The 21,109-nt window shown below is 33.7% G+C and overlaps 2 protein-coding genes across 7 annotated transcripts; one reads left to right on the plus strand and one right to left on the minus strand.

Moving 5' to 3' along the window:
- Nucleotides 1-397: 397 nt before the first annotated feature.
- Nucleotides 398-2,050, plus strand: LOC141714627 (uncharacterized). Its single transcript, XM_074518134.1, has 3 exons — nucleotides 398-1,081; nucleotides 1,126-1,614; nucleotides 1,736-2,050. Exons 1-3 carry the CDS (start codon nucleotides 398-400, stop codon nucleotides 2,048-2,050), a joined length of 1,488 nt encoding a protein of 495 aa, XP_074374235.1.
- Nucleotides 2,051-2,431: 381 nt separating this feature from the next.
- On the minus strand, nucleotides 2,432-20,047 carry LOC141712829 (type IV inositol polyphosphate 5-phosphatase 3-like). 6 transcript variants are annotated; one of them, XM_074515919.1, is made up of 13 exons: nucleotides 19,914-20,047; nucleotides 19,121-19,235; nucleotides 14,589-14,658; nucleotides 14,279-14,402; nucleotides 14,104-14,175; nucleotides 13,385-13,457; nucleotides 13,165-13,269; nucleotides 12,054-12,933; nucleotides 11,109-11,293; nucleotides 10,876-10,984; nucleotides 4,822-4,964; nucleotides 3,938-4,171; nucleotides 2,432-2,790 (listed from the first exon to the last, which is right to left on the minus strand). In XM_074515919.1, the coding sequence occupies exons 2-12, from the start codon at nucleotides 19,141-19,143 to the stop codon at nucleotides 3,973-3,975; spliced, it is 1,983 nt and encodes a 660-aa protein (XP_074372020.1). In that variant the 5' UTR covers nucleotides 19,144-19,235; nucleotides 19,914-20,047; the 3' UTR covers nucleotides 2,432-2,790; nucleotides 3,938-3,972. The 6 variants fall into 6 exon arrangements, with proteins under 6 accessions (XP_074372020.1, XP_074372017.1, XP_074372019.1 ...); XM_074515916.1 differs by having other exon boundaries at nucleotides 14,279-14,450; XM_074515918.1 differs by having other exon boundaries at nucleotides 14,589-14,661.
- Between the last annotated feature and the right edge of the window lie 1,062 nt (nucleotides 20,048-21,109).

The following is a 21,109-nucleotide window of genomic DNA, read 5'->3' on the forward strand; positions in this document are numbered from 1 at the left end:
TATATTACTCCTATAATACTGAGATTATTAGTATATGGAGTATTATTATACGCGGGTCCTGCGGTAATAAGAGCAAGTGCAGCGGGGGCTGCTTTGCTCCTGGGGCCGCGTGAAATGGCTTGTCCAACCTTTTGTGACACTAGACAGCATTGTGTGCTTTAGACAGAAATGGTCCAGGGACGCCACGCCGGGCTTGGCCACTTGAAAACCAATTCAGTTTTTTATAATAAAACTAGTAAAAGCTGCTGCCACACTCTTGATTACTGAGCTCCGCAATTGAATATAACGTTAATATTATCGTTGAAAATATTAACGTTGTAATTTCTCTCCTATAAATATCAATCCCCAAACTCCTATTATTTACACTCTCAAATTCTAAAAAAAAAAATAGCAAAAGATGAATCCAAATAATCCCCCATCTTCAAACCAAAATCCAAATCCTCAAAATCTAAACCCTCAATTTCCATATCCATATCCAAATTCCTATTTTCCGAACCCACAAAATTTAACTTTTAATTCTCAAAATTCTCAATTTCCATTTTCATATCCTCAAAATTCTCCATATCAGTTTCCTTTTCCGCCATTTTCAAATCCACAATTTGAAACGCAACAAACACCTATCAATATTCAAAATTCGCCGGAAACGCAAGTTCCGGCATTTGGTCATGAAAATATTATTGATTTAAATGATGATTGTGAGGAAGCTGAAGAGGTACGAGAAGTAGTTGGTCAGTGGAAGTGGCTTGAAGATAAACTCTTAATAAGTGCATGGTTGAATGTGTCAATCGATCCATTAGTCGGTACAGATCAAAAAACCGATGCATTTTGGGACCGAATTCGTCAATATTGTGAAGAATATAATCCTGGTGTTATTAAGAGAGGAGTTATGGCAATGAAAAAAAGGTGGCAACGAATAAATGAAGGTGCTCAAAAATTTGGATCGTGTCATGATGAGGCTCTACGAAGAGTCGGGAGCGGTTCAAACTTGGACAACATAATTGAGGAAGCTAATGCACTTCATTTAAAATATTACAAGAAGAAGTCTAACTTTGACAATTATTGGGAAGACATGACTTTCTTCGTATCGTGGATGCTGTTTCAAATTTTGATCCATACTTTCAACAGAGGATTGATGCAGTGGGAAGAAAAGGTTTATCACCTTTACAAAAATGCACTGCGGCAATGCGTATGTTGGCATACGGTGTATCTGCTGACGCTGTTGATGATTACGTTCGTATTGGAGAGAGCACCGCGGTTGAAGGCTTGAAAAAGTTCGTCTCAAATGTAATTACGATATTTGAGGGTGAATACCTACGAAAGCCAAACTCGAATGACATGCAACGTCTATTGCAGATGGGTGAGGCTCGTGGCTTTCCCGGTATGATGGGTAGTATTGATTGCATGCACTGGCAATGGAAAAATTGTCCAAAAGCATGGAAGGGAATGTTCATGAGCGGTCATAAAGGAATTGCAACAATTATCCTGGAAGCGGTTGCTTCATCTGATCTATGGATATGGCATGCATTTTTTGGAGTTTTCGGATCAAATAATGATATAAATGTTTTAAATCGGTCACCGGTATATGATGATATCCTACAAGGTCGTGCTCCAGAGGTAAATTATACTATCAACGGAAATAATTATACCACGTCCACAAGGTGAGAAAAGAAAATTATTTTCAAAATATCAAGAAAGCCAACGAAAAGACGTTGAACGAGCGTTTGGTGTGTTACAGTCTCGTTTTGCAATTGTACGTGGTCCAGCACGCTTTTGGGACAAAGAAGATCTTGGGAGAATCATGAGAGCATGCATCATAATACATAATATGATTGTTGAAGATGAAAGGGACACATATGTCACTCAATTTGGTTCATTCCCAACCTATGACGATGCAACAAATGGTTTATCGCAACCAAATTTAGGTGAAGAACCCTCTATCCCGTACGAAACATATATTCAAAACAGTATGCAGATGCGTGATAGACGGGCACATCGTCAGCTACAAAATGACTTGGTTGAGCATATCTCGCAGTTCAACGAGAATCGTTAAATTGTAACGTTTAAATTTTATGTTTTCTTGTGTGTTGTTTTCAATTTCATGTTTTTTAATAATATAATGCATTTTAATTACGGGTCATATTTTTTATTTTACTGACATTTAAAAAAAAATTAATCACTTTAATTTTATTATTAAAATTTGTATACTAATAAATTAAAATTAAAATCAAATAATAAAAACAATTATTAGATATATAATATAATAATAATACAAGAGTGCTACACAAATGTGAAAAGTGGGTTTAACATTGGATAGATTGGGGTCACTTTTTTTATGGGGTCATTTCGGATGACGTGGTGGGGAATATAAGTGTCCCGGGGGAGTTGACCCCGAGCGCTGTGCATGCTCTAACGAAACAAATAACATGGAACAACTAGAGTAAGTTATTAATGCATTAATTATGATGAAAGTATCTCTTCTCTATCTCATAAAAGCACTCTGACGACGCACCTTTGTCAATCCAAAACATTGGCAACCTTTTTATTCAGACATGTCCAAGCATATACAAAACGTTACTTCAAGAATCGAATTTTCTCTGCCAAACAATTAAAGGGAGGGAGAAAAGGTAACCAAGAACCTTTACATTGTAACTGCAAATCTACAACCTAATAAAAAAAATCGAGAGCACAAGACATGCTTTTGTACATTGGCAGCTGTGGCCTGACCATGTTCTGAGGGACTTCTCTTTATTATCTTCTATGTATCACAAACAACTGTCCTGTTATATACACCTGCATTAGAAACGAATTTTGCCATCAGGAAATGGTACGGAATGAAAAATCAACCCAGATAATTGCATAATTCCACATCCCTGATGTAACAACATAATTTAAACTTAACACTTGATGCAATAGACACTCTGTAATATAAAACTAGCAAATTTTGATCTGTGATAAGGCTGATTACAAATGGTAAAAGGCAAAAAAAAACGGTTAGTAGGAATATAAGATACTCATATATATAAGATTTTCTGAACCCTGCTACAGAAAATGTGTAGAACATTATCATTTATTTCCACTATCCTAAATCAAAAAGTGCTTGCATGTACCACTTAACTTCTAATCTGCATACATATGTGTGTGTTATATCATTCAGGTGAGAACATGAGAAGTCTTGGTTCTGAATTTTTTATTTTAATAGATAAGACTTTATGTATATGTTTTGCATTTTATAATTTTATCGAAATTTTTTTACATAAACTTGTCACTAAAATTCTAATTAACTTTTGCGATATAAATTTTGCAGAACCAGAAATTTAATTTGGTCAGAAATTGCTTCTATTGTACCCTTCATGGAGTGTTACTTCTATTGTAATCCATTTAGGCCATGTTTGTTTCGTGAGATTTTAATCCCGGGATAATAATCCAGGGATAACTAATCTCATCAAAATTAGTCCTATGGATTAAATAATCCTATCCTAAGTTTGTTTGAAAGGATTAAGTGTAGGATTGAAATATAATCCTTTAAAACTTTATCCTATGTTTGTTTTGTGGGATAGTACTTGGGATTGTAATATAGTCCTTTAAATTTTCTAATCCTATGTTTGTTTCATATGGGATAACAATGAGGGGATTATAATCTTTTAAAAAATGACTTGTAGGAGGGGATAAAACAATACCTCCTCCCACCAAGCATTAGATGGGATTATAGTCCTATCCTCTTCTCCAACAAAACAAACATGGGATAGGATAATTTAAAGGATTATAATCCTTAGATACCTCTTCACTAATTTTTTACAAAACAAACATGGGATTGGAAAATTTAAAGGATTATAATCCTATCCCCTGCTTAATACCATTAAACAAACATGGGGTTAGTGTTATGTCTGTCTCTGCAATAAAAGCACAGTTGTAACTTCAAATTCACAAGAGTGCTGACCTCTTACAACGTTAACCAACTTGTCCACCATTAAGTCACATATTGGAAACAGCTTGGCAATCTTCGATTTCTGCATCAGTGAATGTTAGGGCCCTCTGTAACTTCTTCGGAGAGAACACCTCAACCTCTACCATAAATGTCGCAGAAACAGGTCGGTGATCAGACATCAAGAGTTCAGCCCTCCTATAGCTCGTAAGTTTTATTCCTTTCCCATATGAAAGAATTCGGTCACACCTGAATAAAGAGACATAAATTCATAAGTGACCAATGCCAACAAATTTCAGTACATACCTACTTTATCCTAGCTATTTTAATATAAAGCTTTTATATTTTGTGTTGATATCTTTCAGCAACATAAATGTAAAAAGAATTTAAAGGTTGTTGTACATGAATAGACGGGGATTGGCTATTAGTCAGGTTTTAATAATAAAATAGGTAATATAAGGTTCACAAGTCAAACAGTGAAGCACGCTTTTCTCTCTGGCACCCACAATATCCATTTACCATATATTTAAAAATTAAGAACTTGTTGATTTTTTTTTAATTGACTTCCCCCTCCCCCCACATGCAATCTCAGTAAAAGTGAAGACATTAGTTAATTAACCATCCCCCACCCCTCCTTGTATGATGGAAAAATGAAGACGAACAATTCCCACGTATAACAAAAAGCATGTAATAACATGGAAGCAAATATGAGAAAAGGTACACTAATGAATACGAAAACTAGCTAGCTGTAAAAAGAAATTTACCAATATACTCCCTAAATCTTTCAGACACTTTTACAGAATTCAAAAAATAGCCAGTCAAGTCCATACATAAAATGTAGTGAAACCAAACATGTGTCCGTGTGGTATAAATTCCAGGAGACGAAAGATCAAACATACCATGCCGGAGTGCGCCTCCCGACTTTTGGATCTTCTCCGTAATACTTCTCTGAATTTACCTCGTACTTATATGTTGGTGGAAAATTTAAATTACCTTCAGACCATCCATCAAATGCACGACCTTTTCTAAGCTCTCGAATAAGCTATCACAACAGAGAGAAATTTATAAGCAGTTGCATCTTTATGATGAGATGAATACATATATATCACCAGAAAAAACCCAATATTGATGCATTTTAATTCAATTCAATTAGAAATAAGATATCCGAGATACACTAGCCACATAGATAATTTTTAGGCAGTGAATGTATACTATTAAGGTTAGACAGAAAATATTTTTAGATAAAATTTAAAAAAAAGGAAGAAAGAAAGTATATCGCTGAGAAGCATTTACTTTAATATAAAATTTTGTAGTCTTAAAATTCCATCCATGTCTGAAACCCTACTGTCTCCTCATATATATTTTCAATTTGGGAAGTAAGACTGGAAAAAACAAATTTAAAAGTGCTATGCAAACACAAAGAGCCTACTTCTTAATATTACTAGTATACATACACATATTAATGTCAAAGAAACTAAATGCTGATCTTAAAGAATATTTTGTGGCATAACTGATTCCTTGATATCCAGGAAATATTTGAAAGCATATATTGTGTCATTATTGATGCAGATATTGTGACTTGATTGCCTGACCAACTAATTAGTTGTATATGAGAGGACAGCTTGTAATTAGCACAGGATTAGCCAGTTTTTAGCCTCTAACTTGCCTGTAATTAGCTAGGACTCCTACTGTATAAAGGGACACTTCTCAATGAGAAAGAAAAACACATTCTTACAGTTCAATCTTTTTGTCTATGATTATCATGGTATCAGAGCCAAGTTTATAATCGAGATTCAGTTCTTGTTCAAGAGTTTTTTTTCAACGTCATCGATCAGATTTTTTTCAGTCCAAGTTTTCCAATTTTCTGTAAAGTACCAGAAAAACCAACAGATCATGTCTTCAGAAAGGTACGATAACTGCTTAGTTCGTTTTAATGGCAAGAATTATTCTGCTTGATCGTTTCACTTCAAGATATTTGTCAAAGGCAAAGATATGTGGGGTTATGTTGATGGCAGCAAACCTGCTCCAGATAAAGAAAAAGAAGAAAATGAGCATGCTTTTTGGGAAGTTAAGGATGCTCAAATTATGTCTTGGATTTTAGGATCTGTGGAATCAAACATCATTCTCAATTTGCGTCCTTATAAGACTTCAGCTGAGATGTGGAATTATATGAAGAAAGTTTATGATCAACAAAACAGTGCTCGGCGATTTCAGCTTGAACAGGAGATAACTTCTCTTCAACAGGGAAGTCTCTCTATTTCAGAGTTTTATTCCTCTTTTATGAATATGTGGGCTGAATATACCGATATCATTTATGCTAACTTACCATCTGAAAGTCTCAGTGGAGTTCAATCTGTTCATGAAACAACTCAAAGGGATCAATTTCTTATGAAATTGAGATCTGAATTCGAAAGTACCAGATCCAATATTATGAATCGAGAGTCTGTCCCTTCTTTAAATGTTTGTCTCAATGAGTTACTTCGTGAGGGGCAACGACTTCTTACTCAGTCTAATATGGAATAATACAAATCTAATGTTGTTCCAATTGCGTATGCAACTCAAAGTAAGTCGAGAGGCAGGGATATGAGTAATGTTCAGTGTTTTTGTTGCAAGGGTTTTGGTCATTATGCCTCAAATTGTTCTAAAAAATTCTGCAACTACTGCAAAAAAGATGGTCATATCATTAAAGAATGCCCAATTCGTCCTCCAAAGAGATACCAAACAGCATACAGCGCTTCAGTCGATTCTTCTATTGCTGGTAGCTCGGTAAGTGCAACTCCTCTCCCGCAAAGTGATCCTGCTGCAGGTTAGTCAATGACCCCTGATATGATTCAGCAGATGATTGTTTCTGCCCTATCTGCATTGGGAATATCAGGTAAACCTCTTCTGAAATCTGCTCCTTGGTACTTTGATTCTGGAGCTTCCCACCACATGACAAATAATGTTGATATGCTCACCAATATAAATAAATATATTGGAAATCTCAAAATTCATACAGCTGATGGAAATACTTTACCTATCACGGCCACTGGTGATGTCTCTTCCTCTATAACTGATGTTCTAGTCTCACCTAACCTTTCCACCAATCTTGTTTCTATTGGACAATTAGTTGACAATAATTGTAAAGTAGAATTTTCTAAAACTGGTTGTCTCGTGCAGGATCAACATTCAGGGAGGATGATAGCAAGGGGGCCTAAAGAAGGAAGATTGTTTCCCATTCACTTTCCAATCCCTCCATACTTATCTCAGCCTATCATTTGTAATTCTGCAGTTGTTGATTATCGTGCATGGCATAAACGTCTTGGACACCCAAATAATAATGTACTTCATGCTTTATTTAAATCTGGTTCACTCGGGAATAAAGGGTCGTCATCTCAAAATGATATTCACTTTGATTGTTTTTTTTGTAAGCTCGGTAAAAGCAAAACTTTGCCGTTTCCTACTCACCAATCAACTATTGTTAAACCTTTCGATTTAATACATAGTGATGTTTGGGGCATGGCACCAATTACTTCTCATGCAAATTATAAGTACTTTGTTACTTTTATTGATGACTATAGCCGCTTCACGTGGATTTACTTTTTGCATTCAAAAGATGAAGTATTTTCGGTCTTTAAGCTTTTCCATGCACATATTCGTACTCAATTTTCTGCAGAAATTAAAATCTTACGCTCTGATAACGGGGGAGAGTATATGTCTCATTCATTTCAAGAATTCTTGCAAACCAATGGCATAATCTCTCAAAGAACATGTCCTTCAACCCCACAACAAAACGGGGTGGCTGAAAGAAAAAATCGCCACCTTCTAGATGTTGTCCGTACGCTTCTCATAGAATCATTTGTACCGCCTCATTTTTGGTGTGAAGCAATTTCCACTGCTGTGCATCTTATTAACAGGTTGCCATCTCCCTCCTTGAATAACGATTCTCCCTTCTTTAGATTATATAGGAAAGAACCAAATTATTCAAACCTTCGTGTTTTTGGTTGTGTTTGTTATGTTCATCTTCCATCACATGAACGCACAAAATTAACATCCCAATCAGTTCAATGTGCTTTTCTAGGATATTCTACACACCAAAAAGGCTTTTTGTGTTATGATCCCAACTTACGTCGTATTAGAGTTTCTCGGAATGTCATTTGTTTTGAAAAACAATATTTCTTTGCTTCTCACCAGGATGTCACTCCTACTACATTCTCTTACCTGCCAATATTTACTAATTCTACAACAGATTCTTCTTCTTCTACCAAGCCTTTGCAAGTTTACCAACAACGTCGCACATCTGCTTCTACAGGCCCTTTGTCATCTGATCCCCATAATGCTGATCTTTTACATGCAGACCAGCCACAAAGACACAGCACACGTTTACGTAGACCTCTGAAAGGTATGGTTTTGAGGATCCAATATCTTTGTCAGCCACCATTTCATCTATTCCTATTCCTTCATCTTATAAGCAGGCAATGAAGCATGAGTGTTGGCGGGAAGCTATTGAAACAAAACTTTTAGCACTCGAGGAAAATCAAACTTGGGATATTGTTACATGCCCTCCATCAGTGAAACCACTTGGTAGTAAGTTTATATTTTCTGTTAAGCATCGTCCAGATGGATCAATAGAGCGCTATAAGGCACGATTGGTAGTTTTTGGCAATAAACAACAATATGGCCTAGACTATGAGGAAACCTTTGCTCCGGTTGCCAAAATGACCACCGTATGAACAATTTTAGCTCTAGCTGCGTCACAATCTTGGTCTTTACATCAAATGGATGTAAAGAATGCTTTTTTGCATGGGGACTTAAAAGAGGATGTTTACATTACACTTCCGTATGGCATGCCTTCTTCTCATAATTATGTTTGCAAGCTAAAACGCTCAATTTATGGTTTGAGGCAGTCACCTCGAGTTTGGTTTGAAAAGTTTGAAACAACACTTGTAAGCTTTTCTTTCACTCAAAGTCAGTATGACCCCTCCCTTTTTCTCCAAAAGACATCCAAAGGCATTGTTGTTGTCCTTGTTTACGTAGATGACATTGTTATCACTGGTTCAGATTTGGAAGCTATCTCTAGAGTTAAACTTTTGTTACACTCTACGTTTCAAATGAAAGATCTTGGTCAGCTAAACTATTTTTTGGGCCTGGAGGTGCATTGTCAACCTGAAGGTATCTTCTTGAATCAACACAAATACCTTATGGATCTGGTTCAATTAGCAGGGCTTACAAACACTAAAACAGCTGATACTCCAATGGAAGTTAACACAAAATATAGTCGTGATGAAGGGGAACTACTAGCAGATCCTACTTTATATCAAAGGCTGGTTGGTAGCCTAATTTATCTTACAATAACTCGACCAGATATTTCATATGCTGTTCACACTGTAAGTAAGTTCATGCAAACTCCGACGCATCTCCATTTATCTGGTGTATATCGTGTCATTAAATATTTACTTGGGACACCTACTCGTGGCTTATTCTTTCCTACCAACTCTACAATCCAACTGAGTGCTTATAGTGATTCAGACTGGGGTGGTTGTCCAGACTCAAGAAAATCTACTACAGGATGGTGTATGTTTCTCGGAGACAGTCTTATTTCCTGGAAATGCTAAAAACAAGACTTTGTTTCTAAATCCTCCACGGAGGCTGAATATCGTGCCATGTCTAATGCATGCTCAGAGATCATTTGGTTGCGAGGCCTTCTGGCAGAGCTTGGTTTCTATCAAAATCAACCTACTACCTTACATACTGACAATACCAGTGCAATCCAAATTGCGTCAAATCCTGTTTATCATGAACGCACAAAACACATCGAGGTTGACTGTCACTTTATTCGGAAAGCATATGATCATCAAGTTATCACTCTGCCATACATCTACCAAATCCATGACACGACAACGCCATAACTTTCTTGTCAGCAAATTGATGCTTACTGATTCTACAGCATCAATTTGAGGGGGGATGTCAAAGAAACTAAATGCTGATCTTAAATAATATTTTGTGGCATAACTGATTCCTTGATATCCAGTAAATATTGGAATATTTGAAAGCATATATTGTGTCATTATTGATGCAGATATTGTGACTTTATTGACTGACCAACTAATTAGTTGTATATGAGAGGACAGCTTGTAATTAGCACGGGATTAGCTAGTTTTTAGCCTCTAACTTGCCTGTAATTAGCTAGGACTCCAACTGTATAAAGGGACACTTCTCAATGAGAAAGAAAAACACATTCTTACAGTTCAATCTTTTTGTCTATGATTATCAATTAATACAGATGGCACTTCCTCAAATTAGCTAATGCTTCATTTTCAAAAGGAGTAAGATTCAGTTATAACAGAGCCAGTACAAAATTATAAAGTCAGTGTCAGTGTCAGGCTGTTTGGAACCGCAACCCCTTTAACAACTATAAAACATGCATAGATAGAACATCAACCACCCAAACTGCATGAGATTTGGAAAAGTCTGCATGCAAACGATTGCCTCTCAACGACTACACAAAGATAAGTAGAGTTTTTTTTCTGCCAAATACAAAATACTATTTTTATTCTTTATTATTAAGATGTATAATGATTGTCATTTGCCCAAAATTTGTTAAATGTTAATAAAAGAAAGTAGTTTGTTAACAAGTTCATAGCAAAATTGTACAAACCTGTAGACAAACAACTGCCTGATATCCACATAAAGTGTTATCTATAAGTGCGTAACAAATCTATGATGTTGCCAAAAAAAACATCATATGCTATAGAATGGAATGCCTCAATTAGGAATGTAGTAATTTTAGGAAGTTGGACAGGTGAAAAATTTGCACTAAAGAATGGTCTATTACAAATGTCATGAATTGGCAGTAAAAAACAGAAAATTCCAACAAAGAATAATTTCCATTTCAGTATATTTATGCCTGGGAAAATCTTTTTTGAATAAAAACCCAGCAAAAATGGAAATTCGCAAGGGGAATATTACACTACCTGATCGCACTCTAGTAACTTGGACCAATCCTTTTTGGAGATTAGCTGCCGTGTTGTTTCATAAGGCAGGCTTATACGGTAATTAAGATCACCCAGCCATATAATTCGCCTGCACAGTAAGATATCATTAATTGTTAATCTCTAAATAAACTAACCAGAGATAATCGTCAAATTTCACTGTAAAAAGATCCCAATGATCCAATGGCAAACTATGACCATATTCATGTGCTTACTCGTGATCACGGATGCTTTTTGGAAGTCTAATGCTTGAGAAAGAATTAAAATGAGTTCTTCGGTGTATTTCATGCACATCAGCATTTCTTTTGATTGCCTCTGTTTCTTTTTCGCCTGATGTTAGGTGAGTACATATGAAACAAAAAAGAGTCTGGAATATAGACATGCTGACTGATATTGATCCCTGAAAGATAACATAAAACTTTTCCTTTATAAATAACACAGAAAGACAAGACCCGTACAGTGCCAATTAAAAATCTGAGTACACATTCATAAGCTCACACTACCTATGACTGATTTTTTTTAATATTTGGACATTAAGGCAGATACCTACAGTGATCTGATACCACTGATGCCCTTGAATAACCATTTAGGAAGAATTTGCATTATGAAACAAGTTAATTCGAATATGAAACTGAATAAAGATGTCACTCATGCAATAAAATTAGAAAGAACAGAATTGAACATATTTCTAGATATGTAAAAAGATCAAAGGAAGCAGATAAACAGAACCATCCATACTTAGCATGATGCCATTATTATAGTAGCTCGGAAACAATGACATGTAGAACAGAACGGTATCAGGTTTATTAGTGAAACATGAGCGAGATCTAAAATGACCTGAATGTTTGGTTTGTTAGTGCTAACAATGTTCTTTGCCTGAGCAACTCACTGAACTTTTTCTGCATATAGAAGATACTATGTCTATGTTCAGAGTAAACAAGTGGTAAGGACTGCACTCAGGAAACTTTTTAGTATTGCATTTTCATTAACTCTTGATAATCGTAAATTTCAGATAGAGAATCACAATTCACATGTAAAAGATTTAACAAGAAGAAATAGAAATAAGGGAAGGTTATGCTTTAACAATTACCCTGGGTAGTTCAAAAAAAATCATAGTGTATACCAAGAAACAAGCAAAAAGAAGATAAAATTATACCAACCTTGTTACCTATGTAGCCCATAACACCAACACCAACAGTAGAAACATTGACATTCTGGATATGCCTTCGCAAACTTCTACGAACCCATATAGTAAGAAATAGGCCAACCATTTGCTTACTTACTATCCTTACATATTGAGATCTTCGTTTCCGGTTTATGAGGGATTCAAGATCAATTTCGGCAAGTGAAGCAAGCTCTGGTTGCACTCTTTGATCAACATTCATTGATAACTTAAAAGAGTTAGATGTTTTAAAAGATTTAGAGGCTTTAAATGACTTAAATGATTTGAATGAATCGGGCCTCTCAGGTACGCACTGAGCCAAAAGATCTAATGGAGGCTCTGGCCAGCTTAAGCCCATCCTTTCAGTCCCACTGATCGTTCTCGCTAATCGACGATTGAGTAAAGGTACCGATGCTTCTGCATTAAATTCAGAATCTTCTGTACGGAAACAATTCAACCTGTCCAACTTTTTGGAAGAAGAAAACTGTCGTTGTAATTTCTGATCAAGTGATATACCTGAGTTGGTATCAGATGCAGGGAATGAAGCATCAACATTTCTGAACCATGTTAGACCCGCAACGGGTCCATCACTGAATTCGTCGATATTTGGCTCTTCATTTAATGGATATATTTCCTCCTCACCATCACCCTCACAGTCACTATCAGTCTCAAGTAATATTTCATCTTCAATATCTGGAGCATCCGCAGATGGCTTAAATCTTGAAGGAGAAGGAGGATCACTGTAGCATTTATACTTGGGCTTCCCTGTCTGTATTTTATCAAGTGTTTCACGTATAATGTTTTCCCATTTTGGAACAGGGCGATTGTCTTCAGCGCCGAAGATATTTCCAGCATTTAATGGTATAATCTCCTGAAACCTGTAATTATAGATAGCTTAATCTGAGACATCTTGTTTGGATATTAACAACCGGACACTTTAGTTACAACAAGTGTTGCTAAGTAGTGTACGAGAAGCCAAAAAGATATAAAAGGAAAAGGCAATAAAGAAAGGAATAATAAACGTTAAGGACTCAATTGGATGTATCTTAATTTAGATGAAGTTCACATCCGTGGAAACACATTTGCAATTAAATTCATAATCCACTTACCCAATTACATACATATCAGCAGGGTCACTAATATCTAGCCAGTCTTCAATTTCAAGGTCGCCTGGTGGAAGTTTTCCTCCAACATTCCATGTGCCAGCACGTATTCTAATATCATAAGTTATTGCAAAGACGAGAGTATTAGAATCAAAGATAAAGGCATATTACATAGTGATATTACTACCGAACACTTTGTGTGATCAGTATGTGAGAGGTAGCATACTTGATTTCCTTTGCATTTATATATTGTGCCCTGAATGTTTCTGACTTTCGTCTTCTTGATCTTGGATGAGCCCCTGTAGGCCCAAAAAAAAGATGTACAAACTAAACTTAGCAAAGCTATGTTCATCCATTTGTATTTGTAACGAAAGGAAAGTGAAAAACAATTAAAAATATGCAGAAACACGCTATATTGAACTTAATCGAACTTAATCAAATGAAGATGTGAAAGTAAGAAATTTTTACATAAAGGATAAGCTTGACCTTGTAAAAACCAGCATCATCATAAAAGGGGGGGAAATCTTTCTGGAAACTGGTGTTTCTCGAGAATTAATATGTTCCAATATTCCATAATCCCATAAGACATTAGATGAAAGTAATTGAATTTAGACATCTTAACTAATCAAAACTAATAAAATTCTCATATTCTCTAAAGTAGGTTTACAACTCAAAAAATTAGCAAAATTCAAACTATATAGCTTCTTAACTCATGTTTACTGCAACATGACTTTTTGAAAAAATAAATTTGCCGAATGTTTAGTCGATTTAAGAGACAGGTAACCCTGTGTCAACAATACAAGTGGAAGACAAGTCAAAGTAGCAAGGCATTACTTGGAAATACTTAAAAAAATTGTTCCAGCATCCGGAAACTCATCAAACACTAGTAAACAGATCTAGCAATCATAAAACACCAAACCATTATTACGAACATAAAAACATTACCATTAAGATTAATGTTAACCTCATCCCCTTGATCATCTTTATACCGCGACTCAGTAGGCCATTCACAAAATTCTGCAAAAAAAAAGAAAGAAAAAGGAAATGTTGTAGCTCAGCTATCCAAATTTAATGAAAAGATTAAATGTAAGACACAAGAATCCGAAAAATGAAATGGTACCTTCAGTGTCGAATTCAGTGTCAGTGGTGTAATCATCTTCATCGTCTTCGGTATCAGCACTATAATCGGAATCCTTAGCACTAATATTGAGCCATTTACGCATAACAATCTTAGGCCAGAAGAGCTGCAGGCAGGTGCAATCCAAACAACACACAATTTCAGCCCAATTTCTCTGCCAGTTCTAGTCATGTCATCAAAATAATACTAACATAGAGAGAGAGAGAGAGAGGAGGGGGGATAGATAGGGGAGATAGAGAGAGAGAGAGAGAAGGCGGGAGAGAGGCAGGGAGAGAGAGAGATGATGATGTACCTCGTGCTGATTAGTGGAGCGATTGAGCTTCATTTTGCGAGGATTAGAAGGAGGATAATGAGCAACTCTGCTGCTGGGAAAGGTGAGAATATAACTGTGATTTCGTATGTACATATACAGTTGTTGTGTGTATGTGTGTGTGATTCGATGAAATGGGGGGTTTAAAAATGAAAGAGCAGGAAGAGGGGGGGTGCGTAATTTAAGCAACAACTAATAACTGAAATCTGGCGCGTGCATTTATGACTGCCTTTTAGTGAGTTACTGGGGTGTTAATAACCCGATCAAACCGACCAAACCGATCCAAACCGACCTTATTTGGATCGATTTAAACCGATTTTTTTTAACCTGATATATATTTGGGTTGAAAAAATGTCAACCCCATTTAATTGGGTTGGATACGGGTTTCGATATTTTTAAACTGAACCAACTCAACCCGATTAAAAATATAATTACACGTTAATCTGTTAATTTTATAACTATGAATATGTTCAGCCCTAATATATGGCTCATTTATCTGTAGTTTATAACATCGGTTCTCAATATTTAAAAAATATGCCACTATTTTTTTATCGAGTTTAATGTTTAAAAAATGTTTAAAGATTAAGTATTGTATTATCACTCTCTTTTGGAAATTTAAGCCATATCTGACATGGATGATTGTAATATTTTGTTGAATTATTTTCAAGTGTTTTAAATTTTGTGACTTTATGCTTTATTCTATAATTATTAATATTAGTTTTGAATATTTACTAAACCGATCCAAACCGAAGTACTACAAATTGGTTTGGGTTACAAATTTAAACGGTTCGGTTTGGGTTGAAATTTTGAAAATCCAAATTAATTGGGTTGAATTGCTAAATTTCCTCAACCCGCCCAACCCGATCCGTGTACACCCTTAGTGAGTGCCGTAAATTTATTTTTTTTTCAAGTGATGTGAGTTGCATAAATAAGTGCTCTTTAAATTGCAAAAATCTACAAAGTTGATTGGGTTTTTTAAGCTATTGCCTCTTTTTCTATATTATACATTTCGTACTAAAACTTTAAAATATTGGGCTCACTCATATTCGAACAAAATTTATTTACAATTAATCTCTACTCTATATAATTATAATATAATATGTGGTAATTCCGATCAAATTTTAATTTTTTCTTTTAAAATTGAGTTAACTTTAAATTTCGAGTCTAAAATAAGTTTCAAAATTTTGGTACACATACCCAAATGGAGCCAACTTAAATAACAAGTTAATTACATGTACAAAAGATCATAATTGAATATACACAGTTATAATAATACTTTACCTTATAAAATTAAAGTAAATCTCAAATATTATGTGTTATATAGTTGAATTAGAATAAATTGATAACTTTATAATTTATGTTATATATTTCTACACTCTTTATATTATAACATAATTGACCCAGAATAAATGATCAATTATCATTTAATAATTTTAAATTATTTGTTTTGGACCAAACTATCGCCGCGGGTTTGCTACTAGCATTATGTAAGAAATAGAGGTGTAGGGTACATACGTCCAGATATAAAATGTGGATAGTGACATAAATTATGAACACCGTTGGAAATCATTATTGGATGCACATATTTAATAAGTACTTACAATCAGGCCTCGAGAAATAAAGACAGATGAATCTAAGTAAAGTCACCTCCATGGGCTACATGTGCATAGCTGTTCAAAATGTAGACAAATATACTTCCCACTACCATAAACTGTATAATGTACTCTTTGGAATTAGATTGTTAAATAGTTTACACAATTCTTCAATCTCAACATGGAAAAAAGTTTGATAAGGTTGCCGAATGCTTGACCAAAGTCACAAGGGTCGGGGGTTTGGTTAATAATTGCAATATATCATAAATGTGTTTTTGGTTTCTTCTTTTTTATTCAAGAAACATGTATATTTTTACCCTAACAGTTATTAGATTTTCAAAAAACAAACTTTAATAATTTTTTAATTTAATCCAAACCATTTTGGTATACTAATTCCGTCACAAAATATACCATATGTGCCATGTGTGATCAGGGAGTTCCTAGTTTTTATGCAGCAGTGGGGGTGGGGGTCTGGTCTTATACATTAATTAGTGTAATAATATAGCCTATAAAATTAATTGAAAATATTTGGTACTCAAAATTAAATATTAAAATGATTTTAAGTAATACGTGACACGTTTTTATTAATAATATTAAAAGTAAATAAAATGAATTTCATACATTCACATCAATATATCAAATAAAACAGTCTAAATTTACATATATCAATATATCACACATATCACATTATTTTTGAATCATTTTTTATAACCAATTTTAAAATCCCCCAACTACTCAGACTTAATTTGCAATATATTTTGATTATGCGATCTTATTTGTGTGGTAGGACATCCTAATTAACGAGAAAAGTTATGGTGCACTCTTGAACATGATGGTCGAGCTAGGGCTAAAGAGCCGCAAGACACTATAAAGCTGCCAAGAATCTTTCATATCATGAACAAGACAGAAGCAAATTCGAGGATGATTCCATTTCCGCCTCCATTTGTCAATAACTAAACTTCGATGATGTTTGTATTTCTCAAAGTTCAAGGGAAAAAAAAAGGTATGTTGACCGAACACACTCACGCCTGGTTACCTCGTATATTACTATCATTCTACTCAAATCCCTTTCTTTTTAATGGAAATATCGTTTGTAAATTAGGAAATTTAGGGATATTACCCATTTATTTGGTGTGTAAGATGACAAACCTATTTACAAATAATTATACATTCATAAAGTTTTGAAGAGATAATAAAATACCTCAATTTCTATTCGTTCTCTTTCCTATACCTGGATGAAGAGTACAATGTAAATAATCAAATTCCCAATTTGTTCGGCAAATACTTAAAAAATTTGCTCATAACTTGAAGTTACACTTAGTTGAATGTTAAACATTTTACTTATGATTTCAAATTGCTTAGTTAAAGGTTAAAAGTTTATGTTCGGATAATTTTATTTATTTTATAGCTTATGAGTTATAAAAAATATAAAAATGAAAATAAAATAAAATATATATTTTTTATGTACGAATAATAATATTAATATTCGTCAAACAAAATTATAAATTTTAGTTATTTGGTGAAAAATTGAAACTGTCCTCTCTAGCTTTAAGCTCCTTTTTAAGTTAAAACCCTTTCTTGATACACAATATTTATTTTTTTAACATAAAATCAAAAGTTTAGAATTCCAGCCAGAGTTAAGAACATCGAAAATATCGTACAATCTATACTAAACTTTAATAATTAGGGATATGATATAATTTGGTGTACAGTTATCCTCTTATTTTGGTTATTAAAAATAAAAAATAAATAGTATTATATAATTATTAAATTGCTAAACTAGTACACATGAGTCTCGTTCTTGGGGAAACCCACCACCACAACTTATCTAGCTAAACTACGACACTGGTTTCTTCGTGAATATTTTAATATTTTTATTATAATAATTATTATATATTTATATAAATATATTAAAATTATAATATGATTGGATAAATAAAAATATTTAAATATATAAATTAATTGAATGTAGGTTATACTTAAATCATGATACTTGTTTTAAATGTTTGGTTTTTCTAATATGTGTCCAAGGGCACACAATAAACATGCGTTTGATGCATTTTGATTGGTAGAATTGTTGTAAATGTAGGTGGTTCATCAATATTTATGATTAGAGAACCAATTAAAATACACCAAATTCATGATGGGGTTAGTGTTTATTGTGTGTACACACGTTAGAAAAACCGTTAAACATTATAGATCTCAGATAACGATCCTATATTAGAAAACGTAATACAGAGTTGGGCCCAGAAAATCTGGTTTGAGAACTCTAAAGAAAACAGCTAATGAAGTGATTCACAACCTAACGCGTAAACAAAAAAGGGGGCGGTGCTCCAGGAGAATGATTGAGCTGTTTGTTTTGTTTTCAAAACAACGAGCCACCTTTTGGACCCAATCAACACCGATCTCTGGTGATGGTTACAGTTCATCATATAAATGACCAGGGATCGAAAACACACGTCTATTAACCATTGGGGCCTATTTAATGTATAAACTTATATCTAGCCACACACCTGCATGGCTGGGTGGGGAAAATCAAACCATGGTCCAACCTAAACCTGATTCCTCATCCTTATTAATAGCTGTATCTATAATCTATTTATAATGTTGTGGTGTATACAAGCTGATGAGCAGCTTTTTTTTTTTCTTTTCTTAATTTAAATTTAAACACACCTGTTTTGACCCTGTTGATAAAAACTCAGTTGTCATTCTTGGGCCTAATTTTAAAAACATTAGAAACATCCCAACTTCTGTTATAATTTTAAAAATATCAAATCCTGAAAAACACGCAGGTATTCCTCTAACTTACTGAGTTTCTCGGTGAACTGTTTACATAATCAGACATTTCATAGATTCGAATGCAAAAATTATACTAAGAAGAAGATGCAAAAGCTAAATTAACAAAATTATTGATTCACTTACCTTGAGTTAAAACCTGTCTTCATCACGCTGGATTAATTAGCCCAAGTCAACCACCTTCTTAAATTGTTAATTATCACGATCTTCCTCGATGATAAAGTCGACCTGAAAGGCTGATCTGATCAAACAAAAGTTTAATTAGAATCCTTTTTCTTTTTCTTAACTTTGTATATATGTCTGAGAAACTAACTAATAATTTAAGGAAGTACGACAGATCACGTAAACTAGGGATTTTGAACTCTTGTTACCTGCTACAATAAATTTATTCAATGGATCAATCTAATTATTTTAGAAATAGTTTAAAATTTCTGTTTTATAACATAATGTACTACTGTGGCGAGTGGAGGAGAATAGTTAAAGATGAGTCATGGAGCAAAAGTATTGTTTAATATAACAATTTTTGTATCTTTTGACATAATTAAACGTAGTTAATGATTATTGATTGGAAAAAAGTTAAAGCAGAATGTGAAGTTATCACAAATCAGAATAAACTGTTCCAGCGATCATAATAACTAGAAGAAGATACGAACTCACATACACTTTCAACTTCACGGTTGGTCCTTTTTGAAGGGTTTATGTTGAGCAGAACAAACACAATACTAAGCACAATAATAAGTTTGCAAAACATGATCCTAATTCCTAGCTAGCCATCAAAGTTTGTAGTTCCATTTATGCTTTATCATGTTAGTTTGATCTATCTAAACTTGAGTTGATCAACCAAAGCAAGTGATAAACACACGAGAGAGAGAGAGAGAGAGAGAGAGAGAGAGAGAGAGAGAGAGAGAGAGATGAGTACCTTTTCTGTGCACACTTGCTTGGTCTACAGAGAGATAGCTGAATGTTGTTTCTGAAAATGGAAGACACTCTTGTTTTCTCCTCTTCACATATTATACATTTATAATGTATGGGGATGTCAAACCTCTATACATAGCATATATATTCTACTACTACTTTCACCCAGCTTCCTGGGTTCTTACATCTTATATTAACCAAGACGGTGACAAGTTGCAAATTATTCTTTTTTTCAACACCTGTAAAACGTAGCTTTCATGCAACACAAAATGTTTATTAACCGAATTTTTATGTGCGATTTTGTTTTTGTATGAAGTAGTGCACTCTCCGTACCAAACAAAACGAACTTATTTATACTAAACATGGTTTAGGTTTGGCTTGGTTGGTTAACACCTTTTGAAAAACTAAAAAGTATATAATACCTTCTAAAATAAAGTTTAAACAAATATAATTTTATTAAAAAAATTAAATCATGTATGTAATATAACTACAAACTTAATGAATTATTATTCAACATAATTTTTAATTGTACTCAATTTCTTTCTTACCCCTTTTGTAGGGAATCAAATACTTTCAAGATTAATTTTGATAATTCAAATTATAATATAACAAGATTGTTAATAAATCAAGAAAAATTTAAAAAACAATATTTAGAAAAACAATACCAAGTATTCCACATATACCACATACTAGTATATAACCCGTGCGATGCACGGTTGTTTTTATCATATATATTATAAATTCTAATTTTGATTATAACTCTCAAAGAATTAGTAATTTTTTAATAATTTTAACATGTTACCGACAGGATTCGAACCTTATACCTCTTAAATAATATTAATTTTTAAGAATAAATCTAACAGTCAATAACGATCGACAACCAAATTTTCAATGTTTCGTCTTTAATATAATAGTAAAGATAGGAATATAATATAAGTATCCTATTTTAAATATAATAGAATTGATAGTTGATTAATTTTAGGTGTCCTGTTTTAAATATAATATGAACTGTCATAATATAAGTGTCATATTTTAAATATAATAGAATTGATAGTCGAGTAATTTTAGGTGTCTTATTTTAAATATAATATTAAGTGTCATATTTTAAATATAATAGAACGACCAATAACCAACAACCAAATTTTTATATTTTGTCTTTAATATAAAATTATAAATAGATAGATAGATTGATAATATTTT

This window comes from Apium graveolens, chromosome 3 (assembly GCF_009905375.1).
Source record: "Apium graveolens cultivar Ventura chromosome 3, ASM990537v1, whole genome shotgun sequence".
In the NCBI taxonomy this organism is placed as follows: domain Eukaryota; kingdom Viridiplantae; phylum Streptophyta; class Magnoliopsida; order Apiales; family Apiaceae; genus Apium; species Apium graveolens.

Coding starts and splice junctions, on each gene's coding strand:
- LOC141714627 (XM_074518134.1), top strand. CDS start 398: ATGAATCCAAATAATCCCCCATCTTCAAACCAAAATCCAAATCCTCAA. Junction 1,082..1,125: donor GGGAAGACATGACTTTCTTC/GTATCGTGGATG, acceptor TACTTTCAACAG/AGGATTGATGCAGTGGGAAG. Junction 1,615..1,735: donor TACAAGGTCGTGCTCCAGAG/GTAAATTATACT, acceptor GGTGTGTTACAG/TCTCGTTTTGCAATTGTACG.
- LOC141712829 (XM_074515914.1), bottom strand. CDS start 14,702: ATGTACATACGAAATCACAGTTATATTCTCACCTTTCCCAGCAGCAGA. Junction 14,451..14,588: donor GCTCCACTAATCAGCACGAG/GTACATCATCAT, acceptor TAGAACTGGCAG/AGAAATTGGGCTGAAATTGT. Junction 13,270..13,384: donor ATAAATGCAAAGGAAATCAA/GTATGCTACCTC, acceptor TTATGATATTAG/AATACGTGCTGGCACATGGA.